General features: G+C 37.4%; 2 protein-coding genes across 5 annotated transcripts in view; one reads left to right on the forward strand and one right to left on the reverse strand.

The window, feature by feature from the left end:
• The window catches only part of Ate1 (arginyltransferase 1), a 244,589-nt gene extending 235,718 nt beyond the window's left edge, over positions 1 to 8,871 (reverse strand). For 2 of the 3 annotated variants that reach the window (XM_090412358.1, XM_090412356.1), the window contains exon 1: positions 8,627 to 8,869. In XM_090412358.1, the coding sequence (XP_090268484.1) occupies positions 8,627 to 8,717 (91 nt within the window). In that variant the 5' untranslated portion in view covers positions 8,718 to 8,869. Of the gene's footprint in view, positions 1 to 8,626 lie in introns of all 3 variants that reach the window. The other variant, XM_090412357.1, reaches the window with a different exon arrangement.
• Positions 8,872 to 9,038: 167 nt separating this feature from the next.
• Positions 9,039 to 16,046, forward strand: part of LOC150094197 (transmembrane protein 135-like) — a 198,477-nt gene continuing 191,469 nt past the window's right edge. For both annotated transcript variants that reach the window (XR_016550264.1, XM_090412359.1), the window contains exon 1: positions 9,039 to 9,215. Coding sequence is in view for 1 of the 2 variants with exons in the window: in XM_090412359.1 (XP_090268485.1) it covers positions 9,063 to 9,215 (153 nt within the window). In the remaining variant the exon portion in view is untranslated. The remainder of the gene's footprint in view (positions 9,216 to 16,046) is intronic.

Consider the following 16,046-nt stretch of genomic DNA (forward strand, 5'->3'; position numbering starts at 1 on the left):
ACTTTTCTCTACTGTTCTGTTTAGGAGGCCATGTCACCATTGATCAAGTATTACATTATTATTATTATTATTGTTATTCAGGCCTCCATGGAGTCAAAAGACTCATCGTGGGAGGTCCTTCCTAAGAACATAAAGTCTGTTAAGACTCATCGAGGAGAGGTTCCCCCCCCCCCCCAAGAAACACAAAGTCTATCATACCACTCCTTAAACTCATTGACCGTTCTCGCTCTCACCACTCCATCAGGCAATGCATTTCACGGTTCAACCACCCTCCATGCAAAGAAACCACTCCTCACCCTCTTGCTCACAGTTTCCTTTCGTAACTTCCAGGGATGGCCCCTTATCATGACTCCTTCCCACTGTTCAACCAAGCAAAAGAACTCCCCAGTGTCAACCCTGTAACCACCTCTCAACAGTTTAAAAGTCTCAATCATATCACCTCTCCTTCTTCTATCCACCAAACTCTGCAGTCCACATCCCCTCAGCCGATCCTCAAAATTGTACAGTCCTGAAACCATCTTTGTACCCTTTTCACAGTTAATTCATTCCCTTCAAATCCTGGGGACCAAATCTGAGAACAATAGTCTAAGTGTGGTCTGATCAGAGACTTATACAATGGAATGATAACCCTTTTGTCTCTGCAGGTCAGTGTTCTTCTCATAATTGCAGCAATCCTCTGTGTTACCTTTACCACCTTTCCAATATGTCCCTAAATTTCAGGTTTCTATCAATCATCAACCCCAGATCTCCTGTCTTCCCTACTTCCTCCAGTATAACTCCTCCCATAGAGTATTCAGCATCCAATCGATGTTTCCCAAACCTCAAGACCTTACATTTTGCTGAATTAAACCGACATCCCCCATTCCTTGGCCCATCTGTCTAGCTTACTCAAATCCTCTTGCAGGGCTACCACATCTGCACTATTACTAATAATCCTTCCCAGCTTCGCATCATCCACAAACAATTGAATATCCCCTTGCAATGTCATTGATATAAAGGTTAAACAATATAGGTCCTAGTACTGAGCCTTGTGGGACCCCATTTGTAACCCTCTGCCTCCTTGAAACTGCTCCACCATACACAACTCTCTGATACCTATCAGACAGCCAATCCTGAATCCAGTTGACCAATCTGACATCCAGACCCATGTGCTGCAACTTAAATATCAGCTTATCATGTGGCACCCTGTCAAATGCCTTCACTAAGTCTAAGAAAATTGCAGTATATGCCTTTCCCTCATCTAATGTTCTTGTAACTTTATTATAAAAGGCTAGCATACTGCTAAAACAAGAGTGCCCTTTCACAAATCCATGTTGACTCTCACAGATAACATTATCCTCATCTACACAATGCTGTATACGGTCCCTCACTACTTTCTCCAAGATCTTAACAACTACTGATGACACACAAACTGGCCTATAATTAGACACTTCCAGTCTGTTACCACCCTTATGCAATGGCACTATCTTACCTTCCTTCCATTCCCTGGGCACCTTTCCCGCAGCCAGACTTTCATTGAAAAGCCAGGTTAAAGGCACTGTCAGTTCCCTAGCACATTCTTTCAAAACTTGTGGTGAAATACCATCCAGTCCCAAAGCTTGACTGACATCCAGAGTACTCAGTATCTGAAACACACTCTGCTCCTGTACCTCTAAACCTTGAACCTGCCCTATCCCTGTAGCATTAAAACTGACTCCTCTAGGATGAAATACTCCAATAAAGTGTTCATTGAACAATTCCACTATGTCCTCTGCATCAGTCATTCTATTCTCATTTTTATCCCACAATATCATTCTTCCATAGTCATTTCTCCTCTTACTGGCCACATATCTAAAAAATCCCCTAGGATTTTCTTTGGATCTTTGGGCCAATCTCCTCTCATATTCCAGTTTTGCTTTCCTTACCACACTAATCACTCTTCTGGCCTGTGTCTTATATTCTTCATGCATCTTCTCTTCACCTGTCTCCTTATATCTCTTCCATAGCCTCTTTTTTCATGTTCTTCATGTTCACATCACATGTTCTTGAATGTTATTGAAGTTCCTTTATTATATCTTCAATTTTAATTATGATTCTTCCAACTGCCCAAGCAGTGAACTGCTCCCTAATTTTTCATCGAACTTTCATATCTGTGAATTGGTATTCTTTAATCAATGACTTATTTCTAATCCAACTCTCATATCCATAAGATACATTTGGTTTCAACACTGTAATGTATATTTGCTAGTTTAGTGTTTTGCTAATTTCTTTCTTATTCCACATAAATTTATTCAACTGTTTTCCAATCATACCAGTTTGCTTATCCTATTATTTCCAAATTCAATTTGCCGTCTTCACTAAAAACTGTGTCCAAAATACATCTGGAATATTTTATTTGTTCTATAGGCTCTCCATTCAAAATGCAGTTCATGTTCTCCATGTTCCTGCTTAAATATTTTAATGGCTTTTATCTTTTATTGCTGATTTTCATACTATGTTAGTTAAGAGCACTGTAGTGAATATATTTAGAAGTTAAGAAGCATGTGATTTACATTCTCAATAGGATTCAGATCTAGGCTTTGTGGTGACCAGGGAAGATGGTGGAAATCACTGTCATGCTTGCTGAACAATTCCTACATGATGGACAGTAGCCTTGTTGTCCATGAAACAACTGCCACCTGCTGGACAAAAAGCCAACATTACAGGATGGACATAATTAACAATGTTCAGATATTCCTTGGAGGGCACTTGACCCTCTAGCAATATCAGGGTATCTATTTATACCAACAAAACATGCCCCATACCATGACACCACCTCTAGAAACTTGAGTTGTGTTTACATGGAAAGCTGGATTCATTGTTTCATGGAGATCCTGCCAAACTCTCTGCCTGCTGTCGGTACAGAACAAGGTGTACCGTGACTCATTGGACCACATGACTTTTTTTAGTCTTCCAGTGTCTATCCAGTCACAGTGTTCCTGAGACACCACTGTAGATAAACTAGCTGGTTTTTCACAGAAATCAGGGGGTTTCCATACAGGCATGTGACTGCCAATAATGATCCTCTTCAATTCCTGCACATAGTTTGGTGAGATATGGTTGGGAACAGCCTTCAATTAATTGCTGCACACAGGAAGTTCTGTTTGCTGCAAGCCTTGTCGGAAAATAGCAGTCACGTTCCTGACTGCTATTTCTTGACAGTCAGTTCTGCTGTTTTAAAAATCATGGCTCCAGTCAGACAGGCATCTGCTGTTTATCGAACTCCAAAAGGCCCTTTGTTTTCTCAATATGATCAAGACTACTGATGACGACTAACTAGCAGCACTCTTAAATAATTGCCTAGAACACATGGTGATGCACAGAACAAGTATTTTTCATACATGCAGTGTAAGTGATGTATGTACATCTGCATAAAGATTTCTAGTTCAGTGGCCAGTAGGTTGGTTAATATTTTAGCATTTCTTGTTGAATATCATCTATTGAATAACATAGCTGATGAGACTTTCTTATTTCTTGTGTCTTATCTCCATGTAAATTTGTACACATCTTTATGTTGGAATATGATTAGTAAAAACTGGTTCATGTCTTGAAAAGAAATCCAGCAAGTACTGGTCATTATTATTAGCAATTTTTATTTCGAATTTTCCCAACACATTACTATATGTCTGTTAATAATTTGATACTCTGATGTTTAGATCTCCAACAAAGACCAACTTTTTTTTTCTTTGTGTCATATGCCTTTTCTAATGCCTTGAAAAATTCCCCCATTTCTTCCTTCACTTCTTCAATCTACTATGGAACTATAGGCACAAATATGTCTCATTGTCCAATTCCCTATTCTGATATTTGTCTACATCACTCACTCACTCCACTTGATACTGTCTGCCATTCAAGAAGTTTTCCTTGTATTTACTGTTAAATACTATAACCACTCCTTTTCTTGATCATTATTACCTATATATAACATCTTGTAATTGTTAGAGGAATTCACCTGTTTGTCTTCTTTGTTTTGGTAACGTCTATTATGTCAATCTGGTAATTATCCAATGTTTCTATTATTTTCATATTCTTTTCATCAATGCCTCTTATGTTGATAAGAGGCATTGATGAAAATCAATGCCAATCTTGAACTCTGTTGAAGAATTCAAGATTGATTGGAATTTGTTCCAGTAGCCAATTTTCACTGTTCTTTGTGATTTCAGTGAGTCTTGTTTAATAACACCAACCAGACTTCCATGGAATCAAAGACTCATCACAGGTGGTTCGCCTTGTCACTGAAATAGCTCATTCAACATGTCTGCATTCACCACACTTACCAACCACTTGCCATGCAAAGAACCTTCTACTCACTCCCTTACACCTTTTCATCCTGAAAAACAGGCAAATCAGCCAGAAGAATAAACAATTTACAGATATTACACACTAGCCGCCTCTAACCATAAAGACCATCTAATTATATTCATCAGTCAATCAGTTACACACATTCTATAACCAAATAATGAAGGCTATTTCATATATTTTCTAAACATGCAGAGAAAAATGAACTCAGAGAGATTTGGATGGCTGCATTTGAGAGTCATTTTTAAACCAACTACAACCTAACTGCTGTAAATTTCTTTTTATCCAACATTCGAGGTGTTAAAAATAGGACAATAGTTCATTTTTCTTTTCTTAATTCCCACACAATTTTTGTACCACAAAGAATGGTGCTCTGAAGATGGTTTGATATCTAGCTATATACCAGGGATGAACATTACAGTGTGCTAGGTGTGCAGTGCACAACCTTGAAATAGCAATATCAATGATATTATATTTTTGCATTTATTCCTGTTAAAGACTCCCTAACTGTTTCCTGGCTTCATGTGATTCCTAAAATTAAACACAAATACTAATGCCTAATGAAAAGGACGCTTTTCGACATGTAAACATTGCTTCACATTTGCATTATTAGTCCAGGTGTGTAGTCAGGGACAGATCTGAATGGAGAATGTATGTTCATAGAGTCACCACGAGTCAAAAACGACTCCGATGGAACATAACAACAACAAACCACCTAGAGACAATCACATACAGCTCTGCTCATGGCAGGATTTGAATGGTCTGCTGGATGGAGAGTGGATACACTAACTATATGTTAAAGATACCAAGCAAATACTTAGGTGCAAACTTGATTTACCTGCTTGTTTGCTGACTTGGGAAAAAGGATTAAAACCAAGTTTATAAAATTACTTGGTATCTTTAATGTATAGTATACCCAAGGTAAAAAACTTTCTACATCTTTCTTTCATCCTGAGATTTTATTTAATAAGGTCAAAGCACCTTGTGGCAACTTGTATAGGTAAAATTTACCACTAGGTGGTCTAAGTTCTGCATTACTTCAACCTTGGCATCTCAGGGTCTGGCTCCCACTGATGAGACCTCAATAAAGGTCAAAACCGGTCTGGGTAGGCCCTTCCCTTAATGCATAATATACATGTCCGCAAGGAGATGTGCTTTGCATTAGGGGAGATACTAAGGATAGTGATCAGGGCTTATTCCACCTTTATCACGAGTTGTCTCAGACCTGAGGTACACTCGAGTTACCTGCTTGTTTGCTTACTTGGGAAAAAGGATTAAAATGTAGTTTATAAAATTGCTTGGTATCTTTAATGAAGAGGAATCCTTATATAGGCTTTTTCAATTGGAGACAAGTTAGCCAACCTCATACCGAGGTAGTAGGGTTTTTTCTCCCAGAAACTGAGGTTTTTCATCTCAGGCAAGTTAGACATGAGAATATACTCAATTTACAGACAAAAAAACGCTGTTACTTCCAATTTTTAAGGAAATGACAACATAAAACTAAATTATTAATTATAAAAACTTTAATTAATAACTACCTATATTGCAGCAATCTTACAATGTTATCCCTTGTTCGGACTTAAACAATCAACAACCCAGGATCCAGTTTACCTTGGAAAAGAAAAACAACAGTCTCCTCTTCCTAAACACTGATTACATGCCAGCCTGATAGATCCACAGCATTCTCAGTTTACAGAAAACCTACACATACAGGTAGATACATTCACCAGCAGCCACCCTCCCCTCCCAACAATATGGGATTATAAAAATCCTATATAACAGTGCAAAATTAATCAGATCAGATAACAATACTCCAAACTAAACTTAGCCAATGGCTATAATAGCCCCACAAGCCTCCCCCCTTCCCATTCATAGCAGAGATTACCCTAAATCTATCACCATTCCATATATCTGGGGTACATCTGAAAAACTAACAAAAATCCTAAGAAATATATGACCTCACAACTAGTTACAAACCACATAAGAAATTGGCATCTCTTATCTGCTCCACCAAAGACCAGCCACTTCCCCTAGACCTACTTACCTGGAGTATACCAAGTCCATTGCAGCTGCAAACTGTCCTACTATGGCCAAACTGGCAGGACAGACAATATCAGGATATCCAAATGCAACTACATCCAGTTTTACTAATACAGCTACTCAGGACTTGCTGACCATGCATTGAACACCCACCACAGAATACGCTGGAAGAAGGCCACTTTATTACACTGCAGCAAGTACAAGTATGAACGATAATTCCTTGAATCAGCCACAGCTCTGAAAAACTTCCCAAACCTCAACAAATTTGGGTGCATGAGACTGGCTCAAATTTGAGAAGCATACATTCTAAGATCATCAGCCCAACAGCCAAGATAACCCAATTTAGCCTGCTAGGGAGCATCTTTTAGAACTCTAGGACCAACTTCAGCATTATTTGCTTAGTGTGAGTGCCTGCATGCACATATCATTGTTTTTTTGATCCCTGATCATATTCGGCAATGTAACATTGCCGAATATAAGTAGTTATAAATTAAAGTTTTTATAATTAATAATTTAGTTTTACATAGTCATTTCCTAAAAAAATTAGAAGTATGTCTAACCAACATATAAGCTTATCTACAAGAAAAAATACTGTTGTCATTGGTTGTGGTGGGCAGTAGTAACAGTAGTTGTTGTGTGCAGTTGGAGGATTAAATAGTGGGGTAGAGGGTCCTCCTGCAATGAGTTCTTAGACCCATCCTGAAATCATAAATGTACTAGTTAAACAATAATGAAACAGACATTACCATAGCATGGCATACCATTAGTGACTTTCCTCTTTCAGAATACTATCCTCCCCCACCCCAATACACAACTTTGTGATACTTGATAGCTAGTTTCATCCATTCCACTTCAGTTACCAAAGCATGTTGTAAAAATCTATACCACTGCATATGCATTACACCTGTCCAATGCATTTGTCAAACTCGATTCTGCATCCTAGCTCTCACAAACCTCTTCAGTATCATAACCACAACTCCAAATATACAGATTTGCATGTAAATTGTACACTAAGTTTTATCACCAACCGGCCTGGTTGGCCGAGTTGATAGCATATCCGCTCTCCAGCCAAAAGACTACAGGTTCGAATCCCGCCATGGGCATGGATGTTTGTGATTGTTTGTGGAAATACCAGTGGTGGTCGGCAGTAGATGCCATTGGTGTAGTTGCGGTCAGTTGGTGATTGAATGGTGAAGATGGAGTAGTAGAGCAGGTGCCTTCCCTCGATGAGTCCTTGGAACTCCCTGGAGGTGTCAAATAATAATAATAACAAAGTGAAATAATATTATCCTCTTTCTGCTCCTCTGGGATTTGCCCTGTTACAAGACATCATTTAAACATGTATGACATGTAACAAATCTAATTCAAGTGTCAATTCTGAGACACTTCATGTTTCAACATTCCTGTGCACAACTGCTGTCAACTACAGTACTCTTTCATTATTGAAACATACCAGGAAAACAGTTTGCTTATTGGATAATTGAGAGCTGAATAACTGAAGATACAATGACATGGTGCTGTACGAAAGTTTTTGAAGTTTTTTTTTTGTATATCTTTTATTATTAATATTATTATGTGACACCTCCAAGGACATTGCAGGAAGGCACTCCACATGACACATTTCAATGAATATACTGTGAAGTAAATTCAGAAACCAACAGGGCATAAACAACTTAAGAATCTATATTACATCATTTGGGGAACATAAATATATCAGTATGAATTTCATAACTATCTAAGATACAAACAGCTGCAAAAAAAAAAAAAGTTCTAAGTCATCAGATCAATTAAAACATTAATGATAAATAATATGATTTACATCTGGAATATCAATATTTTGTCTTGTACCATAAAAGACGAAATGTGACAGCATGAGCTAAAAACACAGTGCGTTCCAATTTGTCGATTCTTGTTTATCACATTGGTTGCTATGTGAACCTATGTATTCATCAGAATTACCAAAACTACATAATGATCGGCTTCATAACTTCAAAAATAAAAACTGTTTTTTAAAAGCAGAAATAGTTCAGAATTTCCTTATGCAAATATATTTATTATTACTGTTATAGTAGCGTTGTATGTTGATGGAGAATAGAATGGTATAGTAGATTGTGTCCTCCGTGACGAGTCCTTGGACACTCCTGGAAGTGTCAAGTAATAATAATAATTTCATGTAAAGTTATGTGTAGACTTTTGAATAAATACATCGATAATCCTCTCGCTCCAATAAATATTATTTGTATGTGAAAGACACTGTATTTTCACTTACCATGAGAGAAACTTGCATCTGTAGACTTACAATAACCACATCGGTAACCCTCTCGCTCCGACAAATATTCAATAACGCTGTACGCTGACATTTCGACAATTAATTTATTTTCTTCAATGTCACATTTATTGCCTTCTGTAAAACAATATCCAAATTTAATCAAGGGTATAATGTTAATTACAACATCGCTTGTAGCAGGCGATGGTCAATACGAACATCTAGTTTCGGTACGCTTTCACCAATGGCGATTACCGTTAGCGCCCTCTGTACTAAATTCACGTATCCATTTTTTTCTTTTGATTCCCCTCCCCTTCTACGTCTATTATGAAGAGATCGCTGGCTCGGTTGATGGATTATTACTGTGGTTTAAAGCATCTGTAAGCCTGACTAAGCAGTAGTGGTTGTGACGCTCGTATGTGGAAAGCAACATGTTATCATGGCTGTTTTAAGTAAGCTTAGAGAGTTGTCACTACCGTATAATTGTTATGAAGTGGGACATACGTGGACACCGAACTGTTCGCAAGCAGCGCTTGAAGTGGGGACGTTATGTTTCATCGAATCTGTAAAATTATATACGCCTCTATATTTGGTAAGTATTCAACATTATGAATAAAAAAAAAAATTGTTCATCTTTGTATATTGTGAAAAATGAAACGAAAATATATTTCAGACATATTTTATATAAAGAGCTGGTTATTGATAGATTAAATTCATTTCTTGAATACATATTTGTAGAATGTAGTGCGCTCATGCATTTTCATCAAGAAGCCTCAAAAAATATAAAAAAAGTAGGCTATTATTTGCGTTGGAATTTATCTAGAATGAGACCTTCAACGTATCGGCAAACATTTTCTATGAAAAATTCATTGGCCTTTCGAAATCAGCTCGTTTAACTCGCAGAACAGATAATTAATCAGAAGAGCGTCATAAGATTCCAATACTTGACTGCTTACCTGGACTGGAGGAGCACAGCATGTCCACCAACATTTTCATTTATTAAAGTGGCTGGTTTCTGCTTTCATAAATGAATGTCTAAACATCAAGGCCTCCACATGCTTTATCTTAAGTCAATTTTAATTGCTTGGTTTATTCTGTCAGCAGTATATTAAGAGTATTAAATGACTTCTGATATCTACAAAGATCAAGCATGTTTATGCTCCCTGCTACCTCCAAACAAAATAGGACTACTATCATTTTTATTCTTTTTTTTATTATGTGACACCTCCAAGGATGCACCATGTGATGGTATTCCACACAGCAGTTTCCTGTCTTAACTGTCTAACACATAATAATGCTATTTGCATATTACACCACTTTTCCATCATGTACATAAAATGCCATCTACTGCCCACAATACTAGATACTATTTTTCTGTCTGTAAGTTGCATGTCAAGTATATAATTTCTTGTCAAAGATTACACAGTCGGCCGATATTGGTCAACTGTGTAATCTTTGACAAGAAATTATATGCTTGTTTTAATCCTTTATCCATTTGCCTCAGTATCCCATAATGCAAAGCACACTTCTTTTTGCATCTATATATTTAATATATTAAAATATACAAGGATATAATTTGTAACCAAGTGGATAAACTGTTTCTACGTATCTGGCCTGTCACGAACAAAATTATTACTGCTACTACTCTGTTCAGAACCTCCATAGCATCACAAGATCCATTGTGGGAGGCCCATCCTACCACACAGTCTATCATACTACTCCATAAACCTATTCACTCTCTGCACTTTAACCATCCTATGAAAATGGGCCAACCAACTTTCACACACAAAAAAGCCACACCTCACTCTCCTACTTCACTATCTCCTTCTGCAACTTCTAAAAATGGCCTTGTTCTACTATATGTAAAATCTTCACTAGTGTTAGTCTTTTAAATATCTGAACAGTTTAAATGTCTGATGTTATCCCCTCTTCATCTTTTATCCACCAAACTGTAGTTTGCATATCCTCAGTCAGGGCTTATAACAAACATTGTACTGTCCTAATATCATTTTTGTTTAATGCCTCTATATTCTCTCGAAGGTTAATTTATCCTTTTCAAAATCCCAGTGATCAGATATCTGAACACAATAATCCAAATGTCATCTAATCAAAGATAAGAAGGGTATAAAGCCCTAAATCAGGGCTTTATACTGTTATCTGTGTGGATCCAAGTCCTTATTCTTCTAGCAATCCTCTGGGTTGCCTAAACTTAACACCTTTGCCATGTCTCCTAAACTTTGAATTTTTATTGACTGTCAATCCGAGATCCTTTCCTTCCTTTACTTCTTTTAATATAGTTCCACCAATAGGGTGCATAGTCTCCCATCAGTGGATCCCAAATTTCCAGCATATTTAGTTGCATTAAACTGATATTCCTGAGCATTTGCCCATCTTTCCAGCTCATACAAATTCTCCTAAGGGGTACCACATTGCACTATTATGAATAATGCTTCCAAGCTTTACATCTGCAAATAATATTTCCCTGCAACTCAGTGGCAGTATCATTGACATAAAGATTAAAAAAAAAAAAAAAAAAAGCAAGCATCCCGGTATTGATTACTATGGAACTCTGTTTGTGATTTTCTTTTTCTAGATCCCTCTTCCCTGTGCATAACTGTCTAATATCTATCAGACAGCCAATTTCCAATCCAGTTCATCAACCTGACATCAAACTCCATTTATTGCAACTTAAATATCACCTTATTGTGTGGCACTCTATCAAATCCTTTTGCAAGATCAAAAAAAAAAAAAAAAAAAAAAATGACAGTATATGCCCTTTACCTCATCAATCTCTTGTCGCTTTGTTGTTAAAAGAAAGCAAATTATTGAAATAAGCGCATTCTTTAAAAAATCCATCTGGACCTTTGCAGATAATATTAGCATCATCTGCTAAATTCTGTATATGATCTCTCACTAGCTTCTCCAAAATATTAACCACAAAAGAAATACAAATGGATCTGTCATTTGATGCCTTCATTCTGCCACCACCATTAGGCACTGTCTTGCTGTCCTTCCATTCATTGGGCACTTTCCCAATAGTTACTGTCATTGAACAGCCAAGTCAGTGAAGCTGCTGGTTCCTTAGAACATTTTCTTAGAGCACTTGGTTTAAATTCTGTCTGGTTCCCACTGCCTTGATAACTGTTATAGTATTTGAAACACATTCTGCTCATGCACTTCTAAACCTTCAATCCTCCTCACCCCTCCAAAATGAAACCTGCTTTTCTGGGATAAAATATCCCAATGAAGTGAGCATTAAGCAGCTCCACTATGTTATATGCATTAATCAATTACTCCCTTTTTCGTCTGTCATTCATCCATAATCATTTCTCCTCCAGCTGCTCGCATAATGCATAGTTTATTCACATAGTTTCCTTTCATATTCCAGTTTTCCCTTCCTTACTATATTACTCACTTTCTTGACCTTATATTCTTCACACAACTGCTCTTCTTCCCTCTCTATTACTTTTCCCATAACCTCTTTTTCATCTGCAGTTCCTGTTTGAGTTCATTAGTTGTCCATTTTTTTTTAATATTATTATTATTGCACCCTCTATGAAGTCAGCAGACTCATTGTTGGAGACTCACTGACAATTCTCCATGTAAAAAATCTACTCCTCACACCCATTTTCACTACACTCTTGCATAACTTCCAGGGATGACTTCTGATTTTTTCCCTTCTCACCTTCTACTCTTTTTATAATCTCATCTGGATTAATCCAATAAAATCCTCTCACTAACTTAAACCTCTCTATCATATCACCTATTTTTCTCCTATCCAATAAACTCTGAAATCCACATTTTTTCAACCTCTCTCCATAGCCAGCATTCCAAAGTCCTGATACTGTGGACTGGAATGCCGAGATGAAACATTAAGCATCTTAGTCTTTCATCTCTAGACCTTAGCCAATATTTCCACACCACACTAAAAACCATCTCATCATCCTTTTATCCTCTTTTACCTTGCGGTGTTGAGGGTTTATTAATCATCGGACCTCAAACCGTTCACAGGATAAGGTGGTCAGCCCTACACCCCTGTGTATCCTATGTCCTGTAGTGTTGAGTTTTCAAGGTCGGTTTGCTTGCTTTACAGGATGAGGATAAACTGGAGAAAAAACCCTACTGTCCACGCCCAAGACCGGCTAACTTGGCTGTGGCTGAGGAAGATTCTTCAGCTCCTCACGTCTCCGACGGAAATCAAACCTAGGACACTCCTTCCCCAGGCATATGGTTGCAAAGTGCACAGCCACTAGGCTAATCGGCACGGACCATCACTAAAAACCAGGTTACCAGATTTGAGCACAATAATCCAAGTGTGGTCTGACCAGTGGTTGTGGCACTTTACACAGTGGCACAACCATTTCTTTATCCCTACATGTTAAAGTACTATCATAGCAGCACTATGATGTGCAGACTTTGCTATATGCTAGCAATATGCCCTCTAAACTTCAGTCTACTGTCAACCAATACAAAATTAATAACGAAAAAACTCACGTACAAAGATTATTTAATAGTATAATTTTCGCCTATGTGTCACAGGCATCTTCAGTACATTAAGCTCAAATTAAACAATAACTGACAATTCTGTATCGATATGTCTACTCATGGTATACCTCTTTTAAAACTTACTGTCAACGAGAACCATTACCACAACCTTCTATTTCTGCACTCCAAAATTCAATGCCTTACAATTATTAATATTAAAACTACAACCTCACTTCTTTGTCCAAGTCTAATCAGATCTTCCTGAAGTGAATTAACATCAGCAGTGTTACTTATAATTCTTCCTAACTTTGCATCATCAGAAAACAAATGAAGATCCCCACTCAGTCCATATGATATATCATTTACAAACAAGTTAAACAATGAGTACCCAAGAACAGAACCCTTTTTTTTGAGACACTGCTGCTTTATCATACACAACCTGCTGATATTGATCATAGCCAATCCATCTAACACCAACATACTATCTATTCTCATCCTTTACAGCTTGTATATCAACTTATCATGTGTAATCTAACAAACACTTTTGCAAAGTCCAAGAATATCACTGTATATAATTCTTTCTTTTCTAACACACTCATTACCCATCATCAAATGCAAGTAAATTTCTTAAATAGGATTTGCCCTTTACCAATCCATGCTGACCATCATAAAGAATACCATGTCCATCAAACACATTTCTGTATTCTATTCCTAACCTATCTCTCCAACAACTTGACCACAACTGCAGTTATACAGACTGGTCTCTAATTGGAAACTTCTGTCCTAGAACCATGCATGTGGAGTGGTACTATTTTGCCTTCTTTACACTCCTCAGGAACCCTACCTGCTGCAAGACTTTCATTAAATAACCAGGTCAAGGGCATAGCCAACTGTGATACATATTCTTTAAGAATATGTGGTGATAAGTCATCCATTCCCACAGCTTTATTAACATCTAACCCAATCAATACCTGAAACACCTGATTTTTTTCACTTCCAATTCTCATAATACTTGCCTCTATTTATGCCAATTTATCTGTTTTTTTTTTTTACTTGAATGCAATTTACCATTGCTGTTGATATCACTAGTTCCATGCACTGGCAATATGCACTCTCCCTTGCAATTCTTGCATCCATGGAAGCTGATTTCTAAGATTATTATAGTCACCTGCCTTATAATTTCACATAATCCTTCTCCTTGATGCTTCTGCATATCTGTTGAGCCTGCAAGTCAGAACAGAGTGATCTCACCATGGGGAAGGCAAGACATCTCAATCACAAACTTATCCCCCTCATGCTAGAACCTAATCCCAAACTCTTGATCCTCGTGTTCCCTCTACTACATGTTGCTGAGATGTTTGTACCTCAAGAAGAGGTGCAGAGCTGTAGAGTAGATGCCCTCCTCGATGAGTTTTTGAACTCCTTGGAGGTGTTACAGAATAATAAATAATAATACTAAGAATTCCAGAAATTCTATTCCCTGTTGTTTCCTACTCTATAGTTAAAATATCTTATAATGATCACTCACTTTGCAGTTGAGAAACTTATTTGCCTAAATGTTTCCTGCTCGTCATATCCCCCCCCCTCTGCATTCCTTGGTCAACAGCAATATCCTACTAAATATCTTGTCCTGCCCAACTCTACCTCATACCATGCACTTTCAAAATCATTGCTGTCATTTCCTCCTGAATTCTCTACACTGAAGGGACACAACTCGTCACTTATAAGTAACTCACTACCACTCCTATCATGATGAAATATGCTCTACCCTTCTGCTTCTATTCCTGCCAGGATATCAACTTCTGACTACTACATTTCATTGATTCTAATCTTTGGAGAGGTTGAGGCTCCCAATGTCACCAATTCATTTCCTCTATTCTTGATACTCCTGGCATTTGTATAAAGAAATATCGTTCCATTGTCAGCATTTATACACCTATTATTATTCCCGTCGGACTCCATATGACTGTGTAATATACATACATTCTCCCATCTCCCAAGTGACTATCCTCACAAGAGGTCTGCTATCACCCATCCTGACAAGTCTAAATTCCTTGCTCTAACACGCAGATGTTTATGTCCCTCCATGTTCAAATGCAGTTCATCTCTCACTTACAGCTCTTCTATCCTCAAATGGTTTCCAAGCATCAACATATTCCAGACCTCTTTTGACACATCCTCGCTCTTAGGTCATTTGTTATTGCTGCTCTCCTCTTCCTCAATTTTACATTATACCTAGGTAACGTGCTTGCTTTCTTCCCTCTTGCACTTTTCTGCTTCAAAATTAGATACCTTTTGGTATCTTACATTTCAGTGTTCAGAATTTCACTGATGCATTGCCAGAATTGTTTTCTAGGATTTTGACTTTCTTTTTTTTTTTTTTTTTTCCTATACCTCACATCCAGTTTTTATACACACACCCATGTGTGTGTGTGTGTGATTGGGACTCTGAAACATTCAGAAAGATGATTGTTATAAGTAATGTCAGACATTTTAATTGGAGTCTTTATGATTTCCATCAGTGCTTTTTTGTCTGTTCTCCTCTAGAAGTGCTTCATTTGTCTCTTGGTCTTGTCATGTATATCTAAGTATACATATGCATCTGATATTATAGCTGTTATTTCTTTTATTTCCATTGTTTGTAGTTTGGAATATTAGTCTCGGTCTGCTCCATAGAGGAAAATCAGTTTGATTGGTGATAGTTTCTTAAGTATATTACTCAGTCGAGTATATTACTCAATCGATACTTAAGTATCGATTGAGAGAAGTTGAAATTTCCATGTGGTGTACACACGCACGCACACACTTCAAATAGTGTGTATTGGCTTTCTTTTGGCCTGATCAATCTTTTCACTTTTTAGGCATACTCTCCACTAATTGCAGAAATGAGTCTGGTTTTTAGACCAATTTTTCCTTGAACAACACCACCACCACCAGT

The sequence above is a fragment of the Typopeltis vanoorti genome, chromosome 22 (assembly GCF_054136105.1).
Source record: "Typopeltis vanoorti isolate ZY-2024b chromosome 22, IOZ_Tvanoo_1.0, whole genome shotgun sequence".
Taxonomy (NCBI): domain Eukaryota; kingdom Metazoa; phylum Arthropoda; class Arachnida; order Uropygi; family Thelyphonidae; genus Typopeltis; species Typopeltis vanoorti.